This window comes from Argentina anserina, chromosome 7, assembly GCF_933775445.1.
Source record: "Argentina anserina chromosome 7, drPotAnse1.1, whole genome shotgun sequence".
Taxonomy (NCBI): Eukaryota; Viridiplantae; Streptophyta; class Magnoliopsida; order Rosales; family Rosaceae; genus Argentina; species Argentina anserina.
In genome coordinates, this window is record NC_065878.1 from 11,568,077 (window position 1) to 11,581,487 (window position 13,411).

Genomic DNA, 13,411 nt, shown 5'->3' on the forward strand with positions numbered 1-13,411 from the left:
CTCTTTTAAGCATTTCCAAATGCTTCATTTTCTTTTTTCCAGTGATATGAGACTTGTCCTTCGGTCTTGACCTAAGTTTTTCAGACCTGCGAGAAAGACTGGAATCCGCGACTGGATGGGGTGAGTTCTCGAAGCTTTTTGCTTATGAAAGATTTATTCTGACTAGAAAATACGGAAATTGCCTGCAAATACCCAATGTTTATTCATGACATAGGGGTACATCGACTTCTTGCACACATCCATGTTGATTTAATGACATGAAAATTGTTAACCGAAGTACCAATATGTCTAATGTCAGGTAGTTTATGTCCAACTGTTGACGGACTAGAGAGACAGAGCTACTTTAACGACCTTTGCCGTTCCGATGACGTTGGCGCCAGGCCTCTCACGGATTTGACATACATGGACTTGCAATAAACAGTGAGTTTGTTCCACACTAAGCTCTTGGTGGGGTTGGTCTTCTGGTAATTTTCCGACACCGATGATAGTCTTCCGATCGTGCATTGCCTTGCTCTTACCTTCTTCCTTTTTGCCTCCTCTTTGGTCATGTTTATTGTCTTCCATGTGTTTTCGACTGCTTTTGCACGTTGCTTCTCCAGTTTAATCTGCCAAGTTTCAACCAGAGAGAAGAAATTAGTTGCAATGTTCAGTAATTTAAATTGATAATATCTCCTTAATAATTTGATGTGATCTACACGTAGACAAAATTGGTACTTATGTTGAGGATTTGAGGAGTCTCACAAAATCGGTGTATTAATAATCACATACTATTCTGCAGATTGACCCGAAAAGCAAAAAATAATTGGGATTTAAAACTAAAATTTCATATCAGGCATGGACTGAATAATGCAAGTCTTTTATGTGTTTTCTGTAGTCAAACAATTTTGTACCTCAAGCTTTTTGATGTCCTTCAAGGCCTTGCTGGTCTGCTTGAATTCCCATTCATCAATGGCAGCTTCTTCTCTTCGCAACCTGTCAGCACATTTGAATAGACTTAATAAAACCATTCACACCATAATGCTCAAATTCATACAAAGGAAACTAAAAGAGGTCAAGTCTCCTCACTTGGTCATCAGCTTCAGCTGCTCAGCTTTCTTCCACGCCTCAACCTCAGCCTGAAGCTCCTGCTTCTTGACTTCATCCAAGAACTCATGGTACGGCTTCGACCTATCCATCAGCTTATCTCGTCCGGCAATCGGACTTTCCACATCGGAGTCTTCATTTGTGCTCTGCTCACCCTGTGCCAAATGGCTATCCTCTTCATCAACAGACCTCTCCTCTCGCTCTGAGTTTGATTGGTGTCCAACGATTTCATGGTGAGCCGAGAATGTGGTATTGGTCATTGACAGCTTGCTAAGGCAAGAACCCTTGTGAGGATTGGCCTGGAAATTGGTGAGACAGAGCCGACCATAGTCTTTGGCATTCTCCAATTCATCCTGTAATCCAATCCACATAATAACGTTTATACTTTATACACATACAAATCAGAAATTCAATTCAAACACGAGTGAATTACAGAAAAAAAAAATCAGAGTTTATAATGAAAAACACATGGTGATCAAAGCAGAGCATGTATATTCTCATCTACCAACTGATCAGAACACCACAGTATTCACAACTAAATATGAAACTCATGTAGTCTTGAAAGTTTTACACGAAATTTGATGAAAAATGAATCAATTTAAAATCAAGCTAATGAATTTATGTTATAAGCTACTGTACGTCCATTGAGATCAACAAAATTAGAAAATATTGAATACAGATCAATAAAAAAAACATCAACAAAATTTAATAACATCATTCTTGACTTGAAAGACCTTCACACCAACCATTTAGACTACGCCTTGCATGATCTCAATTCAGATGATCCATATGTGTCAAAACAGAGACAAGCCATATGCCCATATATCCATGTTTCTATGATCAAACAAAGCCTTTTTTTAATTTTTCCAATGAATCGATACCTGGTTTAGTCTTGGAGTGGACGCATTTGAAGGCAAGTCAGGGAAGAAATGATTCTTTTCTGATTTGGGAGAGCAAGTCTTGGAGCTCAAAGGGCTGGAGTCACTGCTACCAGCAGGTGGTGAAGAGCCGGGCAAAACCTCCATCAGAGGAGTCATGCTCCAAGCACCTCCGGCGACACGGGGCGTCACCTTACTGGTCATATTTGCTGTGCTTTTGAAGGTTCTGGCTGACATGGGAGATCCAGTAATGGTGGCTTTGTTGGTCTTGGGGTTATCAGACAAGTTTGAGTTCATTCTTGTTCCGGACATCATTGTTCTTGCGTTGTCTTCAATCCCTCTCCCTGTCTCTCTGTCTCTCTTCTTGTAAATGTTGGTTTGTTTTTATGGGTGGGAGGTTGGTTAGAGAGAGAGAGAGAGAGAGAGAGAGAGTGAGGGAAGTGCCTGAGAGTTTGATGCTTTAAAAAGTGGAGGAAAGAATGGTGCTGGGGGGAGGAACTGTAGGATGGTCAAATTGGCTGAGTGGCCCATTATGGAAAATTCACTCATATTTGAGCCACTATGTGGATTGTGCAATATTTTGTTGGATTTTACCTACCCATTTTATCGTCTCTACTTTTATGAGTTTATCTTCTCCATGTAAAATCAACGGTTCCGTTGCTCTTGAATGATAGAGATTTTATCCCACCAAACCAACTTCTTCATTCATCTTGTTTTCATTTAAAGATACTCTAGGCACGAAATGACTGGAGACGATCACAACTATATAAATGATAAAGTTTTTAATTGTTAATGTTGAATGTATGTTACATGATGTCAAGGTGATTCAAACATAGGCTACTTGATGTTTCTCCTATGTTATTCTAAGCATTTATCGATAGTGTGTGTATATTTTAAACTCAAAAGAAGAGCGTGTAAAAAAAATAATTATTATTTTACTGCCAAAATATGAATGTTCATTGAAGCACGTTACTAAATAGTTTAATTATTTCACATAATTTTTTTTCCTATAAGGTTGGACCATTTTAATCAACCTTGATGCTATTAGTAAGAAATTTATACAAATGTTTGAATAATTGTTTTTTTGTTAACAAATATTTAAGTTCATTTATCTTAATGTAACTGGTTAATGAATTTTGCTAGACATAAAGTCATTTTAAAAGGTACATGATTTGTTCACAAGAATTGGTTGAAATTATGTATTAATGAGAATCCTCTCGATGGTAAGAAAGACAAATTGGAAACACTTTAGCCATGAGAATGAGATATATGCAGAGGTGACCAAACCAGCTGAAAGAGCAGGGACAGGTGAATGCATAATTTCACAATAATAAACAAAAGGGAAAAAAAATCTATAAGTCAATGAGTCTTTTCCTATATGGAATAACAGAATCCCCGCAAAGTGATATATACATCATATGAACTACACAAGCATTAAACCACCACATGTCCTCAGGACCTCCTTTCATACCCGAACTTGATCACTAAGCTAACAAATAATTCCCTCAGGATCACCACATTCTGATCCATAATGTTGGAGCTGTTCAATTTTTAGGAGTACAAACACACTTTTGCGATATTCGTTTTGCAATTTAGGTCAAAATGCATATGTTTAGGACACATTTTAAGCTTGTGAAAGTCTAAATTCCCCCGCTTCAACTTTTCTCTTATTAGGTTCATCCTTTATTCTCCTAGCTCATCTATATATTATGTCCCTTCATTCTGCGTGGGATTTGAATGGACTTCGTGTAAAGATTAGTATGCTGTAATAGTCACCACTCACGACTCAAGTAGTGAAAGAAGGTTAACCATCACTTTGTTCTGTCTCCGTGGTTGACACTCGTTCCTTGCTCATCGAGTAGGACTTTGTCCAACATCGCACTCCGGCTATCGATGGCTACATTCAAGGTCTTCTAGTAACCCCGGTCATTACGTATTATCAACGTAGGACCACAAATACTTTCTTACATAAAAGAAGGGGAATAAAAACCGAGATAATGCATGGTGTGAAGACTGGGTTATGACTTATGACTTGTAGACTACTTTTCAGAGATTTTAGGCATAATCGTCAAATAAGTTCTTGCTCAAGAACAAAATGGTGTTGTAAAAACGGAGATAGTTAGTTAGTTTACCTACTTTTGCAAATATGTATATAGTTTTAAAAAAAAAATTAGCCGCACTCCAAAACATGTAGGTTAAAATTATGTTCGATTAAAAAATGGATCTAGCTGTTTGAATTAAACACTTTTGTTCAAATACTTCTTCTTCAGTAAAAAGCTAAAATAATATAATAAATCTTTACAAAACAATGGTATTCAACGAAGTAACAACTACTAACTCGCTCACTCTACATGCAACTCTAACTACTTAAAAATAGTTCATTATGAAGATTGAATTTTTTTTTCTTTCGAAAAAAGTAAACTTTTTTTTTTAGTTCTCCTAATTCTACTGATCCATACAGATTTGCGATGCGTGGTAGACCACTTCTCCAGCTTAACAATTGCTCATCTCACTCTGCATATTCTAATTGCACCCAATACCAATGTTGATGTAGGCGTGAAAACCTGAAGTCAATTGTTAATCATAACCTTCACTAAGTGAGACGTTAATTGCTTAACCCTTATCATCTACTATGTTTATCAGTTTCTCATGATCACACTGGTCAACTTTCTACTGGGTATCACAAAATGCAATGGCATAACAATGCGATCTTTTCAGCATGGAATTGAGGATTAAATATGTTAGTTTTCATCGACATTTATTAGAAAACCAATTTGGAATCCAAATATTGGCTTCAATTATCACCGATAACCATGGGGGAGACTTCAAAGCCAATCCGCCATTGACATGTCTGGAGCAAAAAACGGTTCAGAAATTAGTCTAAGATTTGGTCTTCGCTTTTCCAGAGTGATTGTACTCGGGAGACCTTTTCTGAACTTCCAGAAAGAAAAAAAGGGATATGAGAAATTTCCATGAATGATTTCAAGCCTCAAAAATCGATAGACATGAACCTTCATTAACGTTCTTTGCCTCATAAACTCCGAACCAAACTTGCCATTGTAGATAGAAACCATTTAAGTCTTTTAAAATGGTCCTTTTATTCAAATGTCAGATGAATTTCCGAGTTTACCTTCAAAATTGGGAAAGAATAGAACTCACAACGAGCCCCAGAAAAGCATACATGGGCGATTGTTAAGTCCCGATTTCGCATATCATCGGACATGTATGAAAGGGAGAATTATGATATGTCCGAGTTGGTAAAAAGTCCTAAAGAATGACAGAACTCATCAAGTCACTGAGAATGTGATCACCATTACTGGATGTTTATGAATGTCTGGACTGTGAATTATTCAAACACATACACCATTTCAGTAACTACTGCTACTGCATAAAGAACCAAGGAAATTGGGAAAATGGTTGTACACATTAATGACTTTGTGTCTGGCCTCCAGTCATCACAGATGAGTTTTACCTCATATCTCAATACCAGCACAAATTAACATATTCTAATCTTACGATTTAAATGTATAAAACACATATTGCAGTACTCTGAAAACCAGTTTCCCTTGATAAACAATCAGTAACTGAATTCAATACTTGTGACGTTGACATACTTGGTACTCAAAAAATCAGCAAAAGACAGGTGAGGATACCACATAGAAGCCGATACCACCAACAGCAAATACTGAATAAAAACAATATTCCAACACGCGCCAACAGATTGGTCAAAGATGCACGCACCACAAATGCTTCTTCGGGGAGCGTAACAAGAATTTAGGGCTTCAAAATGAGCCATGACGATGTAACAACCTGCATACCATGAAAGTCCAACGAAGGGAATATATGGCTTCACATAAATTAGCCAGGCCCTGTAGTCACTTCTACATTGTTGAATATCAATCTAGCAGTATTCCCAAAAAAAACTAAAAAATGAAAACCATGGCAAAATGGGGAGTAACAGCATCAGGGACCAAAGCTTTTGCATCCTGTATATCCACATTCCCTTGTTACACATCCAGCAGTTGAGTGGTCAAGGTACATCCATCACATATTTCTCCAAGAATTTCTCTTCCGGAGGCTGCAAAACATAACTCTAACTCAAGAATTCGTCTCTCAACCCTTGCAACATCAAAACCTTAACAACAGAACACCTTGGGATTGTCCTCTTCTCCAAACTGAATAACAAAGCCGCAGGGTGTTTGGCAATCATTTGCGAAGGCCATCCCATCTTGTTCACCAAAAAAATCCATCACATGTATTAGTTTCTTCTCTAATACAATCATACTGTTTGAAATGAGAGATCTCACATCTAAGAAGTGACAAATAAAATAGAGATTATAAGTGGGTTGATAATACCCAATTGTACGGAGGCCTTTTGTGATTAAAACTCAACACATGTGAGGTGGCTAAGTTGGGACAATATCGGTACAATTGGTCTATGAGACACGCTTGTCGCTGTTTAACATGGTATCAGAGCGGGTCCCTCTCCAGTCGCTCCTCCAATCTGTCGTGGACCTGAGTTGGGTGCCACTTTGTCATAGACCCAAGATGAGTGTCATTATCATGTCATCGGAGGGTTTCCGATTGGATGGTCACTAAATATCGTCGGTTACCAGACCTTAGTTTATTTCGTCCCAGTATGTGGGATGTTAATGTGTCACGTGTAGACCTAAAAATTAGGTTGCACGTGAGGGGGCGTGTTGGAGATGAGAGATCTCACATCTAAGAAGTGACAAATAAAATAGATATTATAAGTAGATGGATAATACCCAATTGTACCGAGACCTTTTGTAATTAAAATTCAATACATGTTAGGTGGTTTGGGACAATATCGGTACAATTGATCCACGGGCCACGCTTTGTCACTGTTTAACATGGTATCAAAGCGGGCTCATAGACCAACTGTACCGATACTATCTCAACTTAGTCACCTCACATGTGTTGGGTTTTAATCACAAAGGTCTCGATACAATTGGGTATTATCCACCCACTTATAATCTCTATTTTATTTGTCACTTCTTAGATGTAGGATCTTTCTTCTCCAACACGCCCCCTCACATGCAACCAAATTTTTAGGTATGCACGTGACATATTAATATTCCACATACTGGGACGAAATAAACTAAGGTCTAGTAACAAATGACACTTAGTGATCATCCAATCGGAAACCCTCCGATGTCATGATAATGACACCCATCTTGAGCCCATGATAAATTGGCACCCACCTCGGGCCCCCGACATATTGGATGCACGACTGGAGAGGGACCCCTCTGATACCATGTTAAACAACGACTAGCGTGGTCCATGAACCAACTGTACCGATATTGTCTCAACTTAGCCACCTCACAGGTGTTGGGTTTTAATTACAAAATAGCTCGATATAATTGGATATAATTCACCAACTTATAATTTTTATTTTATTTGTCACTTCTTAGATGTGAGATCTCTCATCTCCAACACATACAAGGAGGGTACTTCATGAAGGCATAGACAACATCATCCTCATACCAACCCCACCTCGTCCATTTTATCCTTTCCACACAATGCACGTATTGCCCACAAGGATTTCGTGGTTTTCATATCAAATCCCATTTCCTTGGCCTCCAGCGCAGCTTTCGAGAACTTTTCATGATTTATAGGCACATCATGAGTACATTTAGTGAGCAACAAAGCAATGCACGGCTTCGGCATACCCAGTTCTGTCAAAAACTTAATATTTGGCACCATAACAGTGCACTGGTTGGCCAAAAAATATCATAAAACCACGCTTCAAAACAGTAATGATATCTTTCTTAGAAAAGCATACTCCCAAGGAACTGATGAGCAGGTACAATCTGTTTCTCCAAGCTTCATCCCACAGATACGAATTTGCGGCCACAATTTTGACAACTAACTCTGCTGAAATCCCAAAAGAGGTGAAATACCTGAGCTTGGGTAAAACGGTTTTCTTAAAATCACAACTAAGAATTTAAGGAGTGACCAACCGACCTTTGAGATCTGAGTTTCAGAGAATCCATGCTTTCTGAGACTGACCATATTGGAGCCTGCTCTCTTTGGGGAGAGACGCTTGACCCGCTTGGACGCTGTGTTTTTGCAGCTTCCGAAGACAACCCACATGTGTTTATCAAGTAATTCACACTTTCACAGTAGTTAAAGTGTTGTGTTCTTGTTTTGCAGAGACGGTGGTTCGTGTGGAGAGGAAGTGGTGGGATTGAAGAGAAAAGAGTGAGGGTTTTAGATCTTTAATAACGTACCTTCTGATTCTGAAACTGAAACAACCCAATCACCCAATCTAACCATGAGGGTTGTTCAGTGTTCTTCAACAGCGGTGTTTGGGGGGAGGGGGGAGGGGGTTGGTTTCTCCAAATACAAGGATTTCAATTTTTCCCTCAGTTTTTCCTCTTCTACCTTTTTGTTACAATATCCATAATACGTATATTAAAAATGTAATATCCTCCTACGGAGTCTTACCTGAGTGAGTATATGTCTATTTACTGGTAATAGGATTGTAAGTAGGCTCGAGTCGTTCATGTTCGATTCGCTTTTATCTCGTTCGACTCGAGTTTGTAAAGTTAAATGAACTGAGTTTGACTTCAATATTAAACCTGACATTGAAAATGAGCCGAGTTTTAACAATATGTATTTGGCTCGTTCGACTTGTTTAGCTCGCGAGCTTGCTTGGACTTGTTAAAAGTTCGGCTCATTTATTAATTAAGTTTGACTTATTAACTTTTATAGTATATATAAAGTATAATTTTTAAATAAAATTATATTTATTCGAAATAGCTGAAAATTTTCTTTTTATAATAATTAGTTAAAAACTTTAAGTTAAATAACAATTTTGATTTGTTATTTTTAGTTTATTACAAATAAAAATGTTTTTGTGTAATGTTATGACATTAGATTTTAAAAAAGAAATTAATTCATTAATTTTAAAATTTAAATTCATATGATTAAGCCGGCTCGATTCGAGTTCAACCTCGTCTAATAAAATGAGTCGGTCTGAGCCCAACTCGAGTTTTTTCAAACCGAGTCGAGCTTGAATATAAAGCACAAAAATTAAATCTTAGCCTAGCTCGAGCTCGATCGAATGAAAACGAGCGAAACATGAGCAAGATTATCTAGACTATTTAGGCTCGTTGACCGGTTATTTGGGGAAAATCTATCATAGAGCAAGATTACCTGCTGTATTGGAACAGATTTAGGGGACTAACGCTGTATAGAATTTGAGTTGATTAAGGAAGTTAATCTAAATCAACTAGGAGGTTCTCAAGACTTAATCCGCAAGAAAGAACAATTTGTGTTCTCTATATAAAGGGGTCGAATGTGCAGAATAACACACACAACGTCAAACAAACTATCGCGCAACTGCATAGTCAAATATCTCCATGGAGTAAAAGTCTGATTCGCTTCGGCAACCAAGTCTCCTATCGGAGCGGAGCTATCCAGATATACGCCTCGCGCTGCATGTAACAAACAAGTCCGATTAACCTCAGCAACTAGAGTCAAGTCCATCGAGTCGCTAGCCTAGCTTCTAGCAAACACAAAAGCCTGCACAAGTCAGCAATTCCCTACAACGAGAGAGTCATGCTATCAACGACGCATTATAAGCTCTGCTTTTCCCCAAGCGGTCTAAAGTAAGATCGGCCATCTACTTGAGGTGGAGCGAAAGGTACCTAGCAACCCCGGTTGTGTATAGGTCATTCGAACTTCAGCGGTTTATCAGCAACTGCGGAGCAATCGTTTGAGACGAAGACAGTACGTGAGCGCAATCATCGTCAAACAAAGCAAGAGTTGTACCTAACTCAAAGGTACTGGCACGCCAGCAACAACAGAGAACGAATGTTAGAACCGTCTAGGGTTCAACACCGGGGCTTGCTGATTGTTCTCTGAGGAAGATCTTTTTTCCCAGCTCGAACACCCATAACTGGTACATTTAGAAGCACCCTTTACTTTTAGCTGTATGAAATTCATGTTCAATTTTCTCTCAATACAGCACAATACATACCGGAAAACACGAGCGTGCCCAAATTAGTATGAATGCATAGGTACAAACTCACACAACTGGAGTCTAGACCATCAAATAAGAGAGCACTAACAGCAATTAATGAACAACTAATTAAAAGCTTGATAACAAAATATGGATTGGTTTGATAATGTAGGAAACTGATATCACCACACAGGCACACACCAAACTGAAGATGGTATTGTTTTAAAGTGTTAAAAACCAATAATGATGCTACTGAAAAATTCCAACAATTTGGTCGGATTTCGGAAAACACTTCAACTCACTAAATTAATAATGTCCGTACTGAAAATTTCTCAAAATTTTGGTTTGAGAAAAATAGGAAATCGACCTGAGACATCAGATTGCGGATTTTAATTTGGGATGTAGGAAATTAACAGAGATGAGCAGCATAAACAAAAAGAAGTATTTGTGAATGAGGTATACAAGTTTCCAGTCAAACCAAGAATTGAGATTGTCTAACATCTTGGCTTGAAAATGTAGGAAACTGATATCAATTACCATATACCAAAGACACCGAGGCCACCCTTTCTTTCATACCAGATAATTCATGAGATAAAGAGAACATATTAGTGCCAAGCACTCTAGCCTCTTATCATTTATCCACAACTCCACTTCTGTCATATTTACATGATAACAAGCTGTTTGCATCGCAAGTTGGTCCCGAAACACATGAAGAGAATAAAACTCTGATAGAAATCTGATCGATTGGGATAGCATTATATTCAGAGGAACAACCTCAATTTCAAAATTGTTAACCAACTTACGCATGGCACCCTTGCTAGGTAACAAGCTAACTCTTCTCACTGTATAATTTCAGCAGAATAGCCAAAAACTAGGGATTCAAAATGTAAATAAGCGACCAAAAATTTGAAGTCCCTTAAAACAGCCTCGGATTCTACTAAACTCGATTTGAAAGAGCTATAACAATTCCAAACATTCAATTAGTACAAAGAAAACTGATAAAACTGTGTCATTTCTTTTCAAATTAGACTATTATTATTTCATGATCCAGATAAAAGAACAGCATATAGAATTTTGTTTCCTATGTTTAGTACACCGCACCTCTCTAAGCGGAGCGCACAAAGTAAAGCTTTCCCATGACATGAAGAACAGCAACAAAGGCAATGAAACCAATGCTCATGATCAGAACAACATTTGGGGAGATCTTGAGTCCCGGGGCATCATCAGTGTAGAACTGGAGCATAGTCCCGGCTGCACCTCCAGAAGCACCACCACCACTCGTTGTCCGCCTCCTGCGCATGCTCGCTGTAGCTGCGGCACTTCCTCTTGGGGGAGCTGCTCCACCGCCTAGAACCATTTTCTGTAGAATCCAATCACACGTTTAGACTCCCAATCCAAATCAAACATTGGTACACATCCAAAACAGAATACCAAATTGACTCTACGAAACAACCCTAATGCAAACCCAAGTTTGTTCTCGATTCAAATTGGTTACCACAAAACACGACACACAGGACTTCGATTCCTATCAGAATTGCACAAATCTACAGCATAACCAAAACACTAAATCAATGACACTCAATAATTATTCACAATTATCGATAAAAATCTCCATAGTCTCATCTGAACCCAAAACCCAGCTCAAATCTAAATCTTACTTGGCCTACAAACCTTCCGGTCCAATAAAAAAGGTACGAAGATAACGTATAGATCTAAAATTCGAAAAACACGATGAACATAAGTATCAACAACATAGTCAAACATAAACCCAACAAACAAACAAGACATCAGATTCTCAAATTCACATGATTATACGGACAATTTGAGAGACCCTAAAACCCAGATCCGTGAATCAGATCAATGCAGAATTGGATGAATCAAAAATATTGAAAGATACAAAATTTGAAGGTTGCATGGGGCGTAGAGGACAACTTGCCTTTGAGTCTGACTTGGTGGAAGAAGGCGCGTTGGTGTTCGAAGCAGGGAGAGAGAGCGAGTTTGACTCTAATGCCTCTGAAACTAATGTGCTTATAGTGCAACGCGTTTGAAGGTTATTTTGTCTGCGTGATTTAGGTCTTCCACGTCCCTACGCCCAATTGTATTCTGCCACGATTGTTGTTTTTGATTTGGGAAAATTTTGATAATGTTATGTGAAGTCAAGCCTCATTTAGCCCGCCGATCTAAAAAACCGTCGAACGCCCGTAAGTCCTATGGGCTTTTACCCAGCCCGGCTCACGAGAAAGCCCGCTAAAATCCACTTCTATGGGTAGAGGGCCGAACTTAGATTAGAGGTGTGAAACCCGACCCAGCCTTCCGAAAACCTGTAAAGCCCGACCCGTAAAAACCCGCTAAATAATAAAATATTATACATACATATTTTATTAGGTTTAGAATAAAACTATCGCATTATGAAACGACTATATGAAGGAAACTTCTCTTGATCGATTGACACCAGTCGATATAATCAGTATATATATTTAGTGACCCTATAAAAATTTCATTCAATTCGAACCTCGTTTAATCGTCAGAATTTTTGGTAAATCGAAAACATCACTAATATGCCCTAATGGAGGACCTATTACAAATGGGCCGAAAGCCGTTTGTATATCTGAAATCACATATTTTTTATTACCTATCGTGCGCAGTCGCACTGAAGAAATCTATTTGGCAAAGCCCCGGTCAATGGGGTTTCAATATGTCAAAACGCCTCTTTTTTAGTTAACCGTTGGTACAAACGGTCAAACCATGTCCAAAACGGACAAAATTTTTACTGGTTCCGTAGATATATATACCGATCACATCTACTGGTGTTGATCGACCATATTTCGAACTGGAGTTGTCGATCACCGAAGTGTCCACTAATGTATCATAACCTTTATACTAGGTTTATAATAAAACTTACTAGGTTTATAATAAAACTTACTAGGTTTATAATAAAACTATCACATTATGAAGCGACTATATGAAGAAAACTTCTCAGAATCGATCGACACCAGCCGATGTGATCGGTATATATATTTAGTGACCCTGTAAAAATTTCATCCAATTCGGACCTCGTTTAACCATCGGAATTTCCGGTAAATCGAAAACACTACTAATATGTCATAAGCAAGGTTCTAAAACTCGCTACTCGGTAGTCGGTCGGCCGGCCGGTGAGTAGCGAGTAGAGGAGTACTCGGATTCTAATCTCTGGATTTTATTATTATTTTTAAAACATGTAATCTAATATATAATGTCCAAAATAATAAAAATAGTCAATAAAATATTACAATATTTAAGAGATAATAATGTCTAAAAAATAAAAACAACAATTTGTCTAATAACATAAGTAATAAAAGCAAACCAAATTCAATTCTTGCAAACAATCTCAAGCATATGTACTATGCCTAAAATTCTTCTTCTCTATATCCATCTTGTACTCCCTCCGAATCCGACTCAAAATCAAAAGTCAAGTCATCTA

The 13,411-nt window shown here is 38.1% G+C and overlaps 2 protein-coding genes across 2 annotated transcripts; both read right to left on the bottom strand.

Annotated features, from left to right (window-relative positions):
* Positions 1 to 178: 178 nt before the first annotated feature.
* On the bottom strand, positions 179 to 2,394 carry LOC126803900 (remorin 4.2-like). The gene is made up of 4 exons (XM_050531624.1): positions 1,965 to 2,394; positions 1,066 to 1,436; positions 891 to 972; positions 179 to 605 (listed from the first exon to the last, which is right to left on the bottom strand). Exons 1-4 carry the CDS (start codon positions 2,274 to 2,276, stop codon positions 339 to 341), a joined length of 1,032 nt encoding a protein of 343 aa, XP_050387581.1. The 5' UTR covers positions 2,277 to 2,394; the 3' UTR covers positions 179 to 338.
* An 8,553-nt stretch (positions 2,395 to 10,947) lies between these two features.
* LOC126802408 (protein transport protein Sec61 subunit beta) lies at positions 10,948 to 11,996 on the bottom strand. The gene is made up of 2 exons (XM_050530035.1): positions 11,888 to 11,996; positions 10,948 to 11,311 (listed from the first exon to the last, which is right to left on the bottom strand). Exon 2 carries the CDS (start codon positions 11,306 to 11,308, stop codon positions 11,057 to 11,059), a length of 252 nt encoding a protein of 83 aa, XP_050385992.1. The 5' UTR covers positions 11,309 to 11,311; positions 11,888 to 11,996; the 3' UTR covers positions 10,948 to 11,056.
* Positions 11,997 to 13,411: the final 1,415 nt, after the last annotated feature.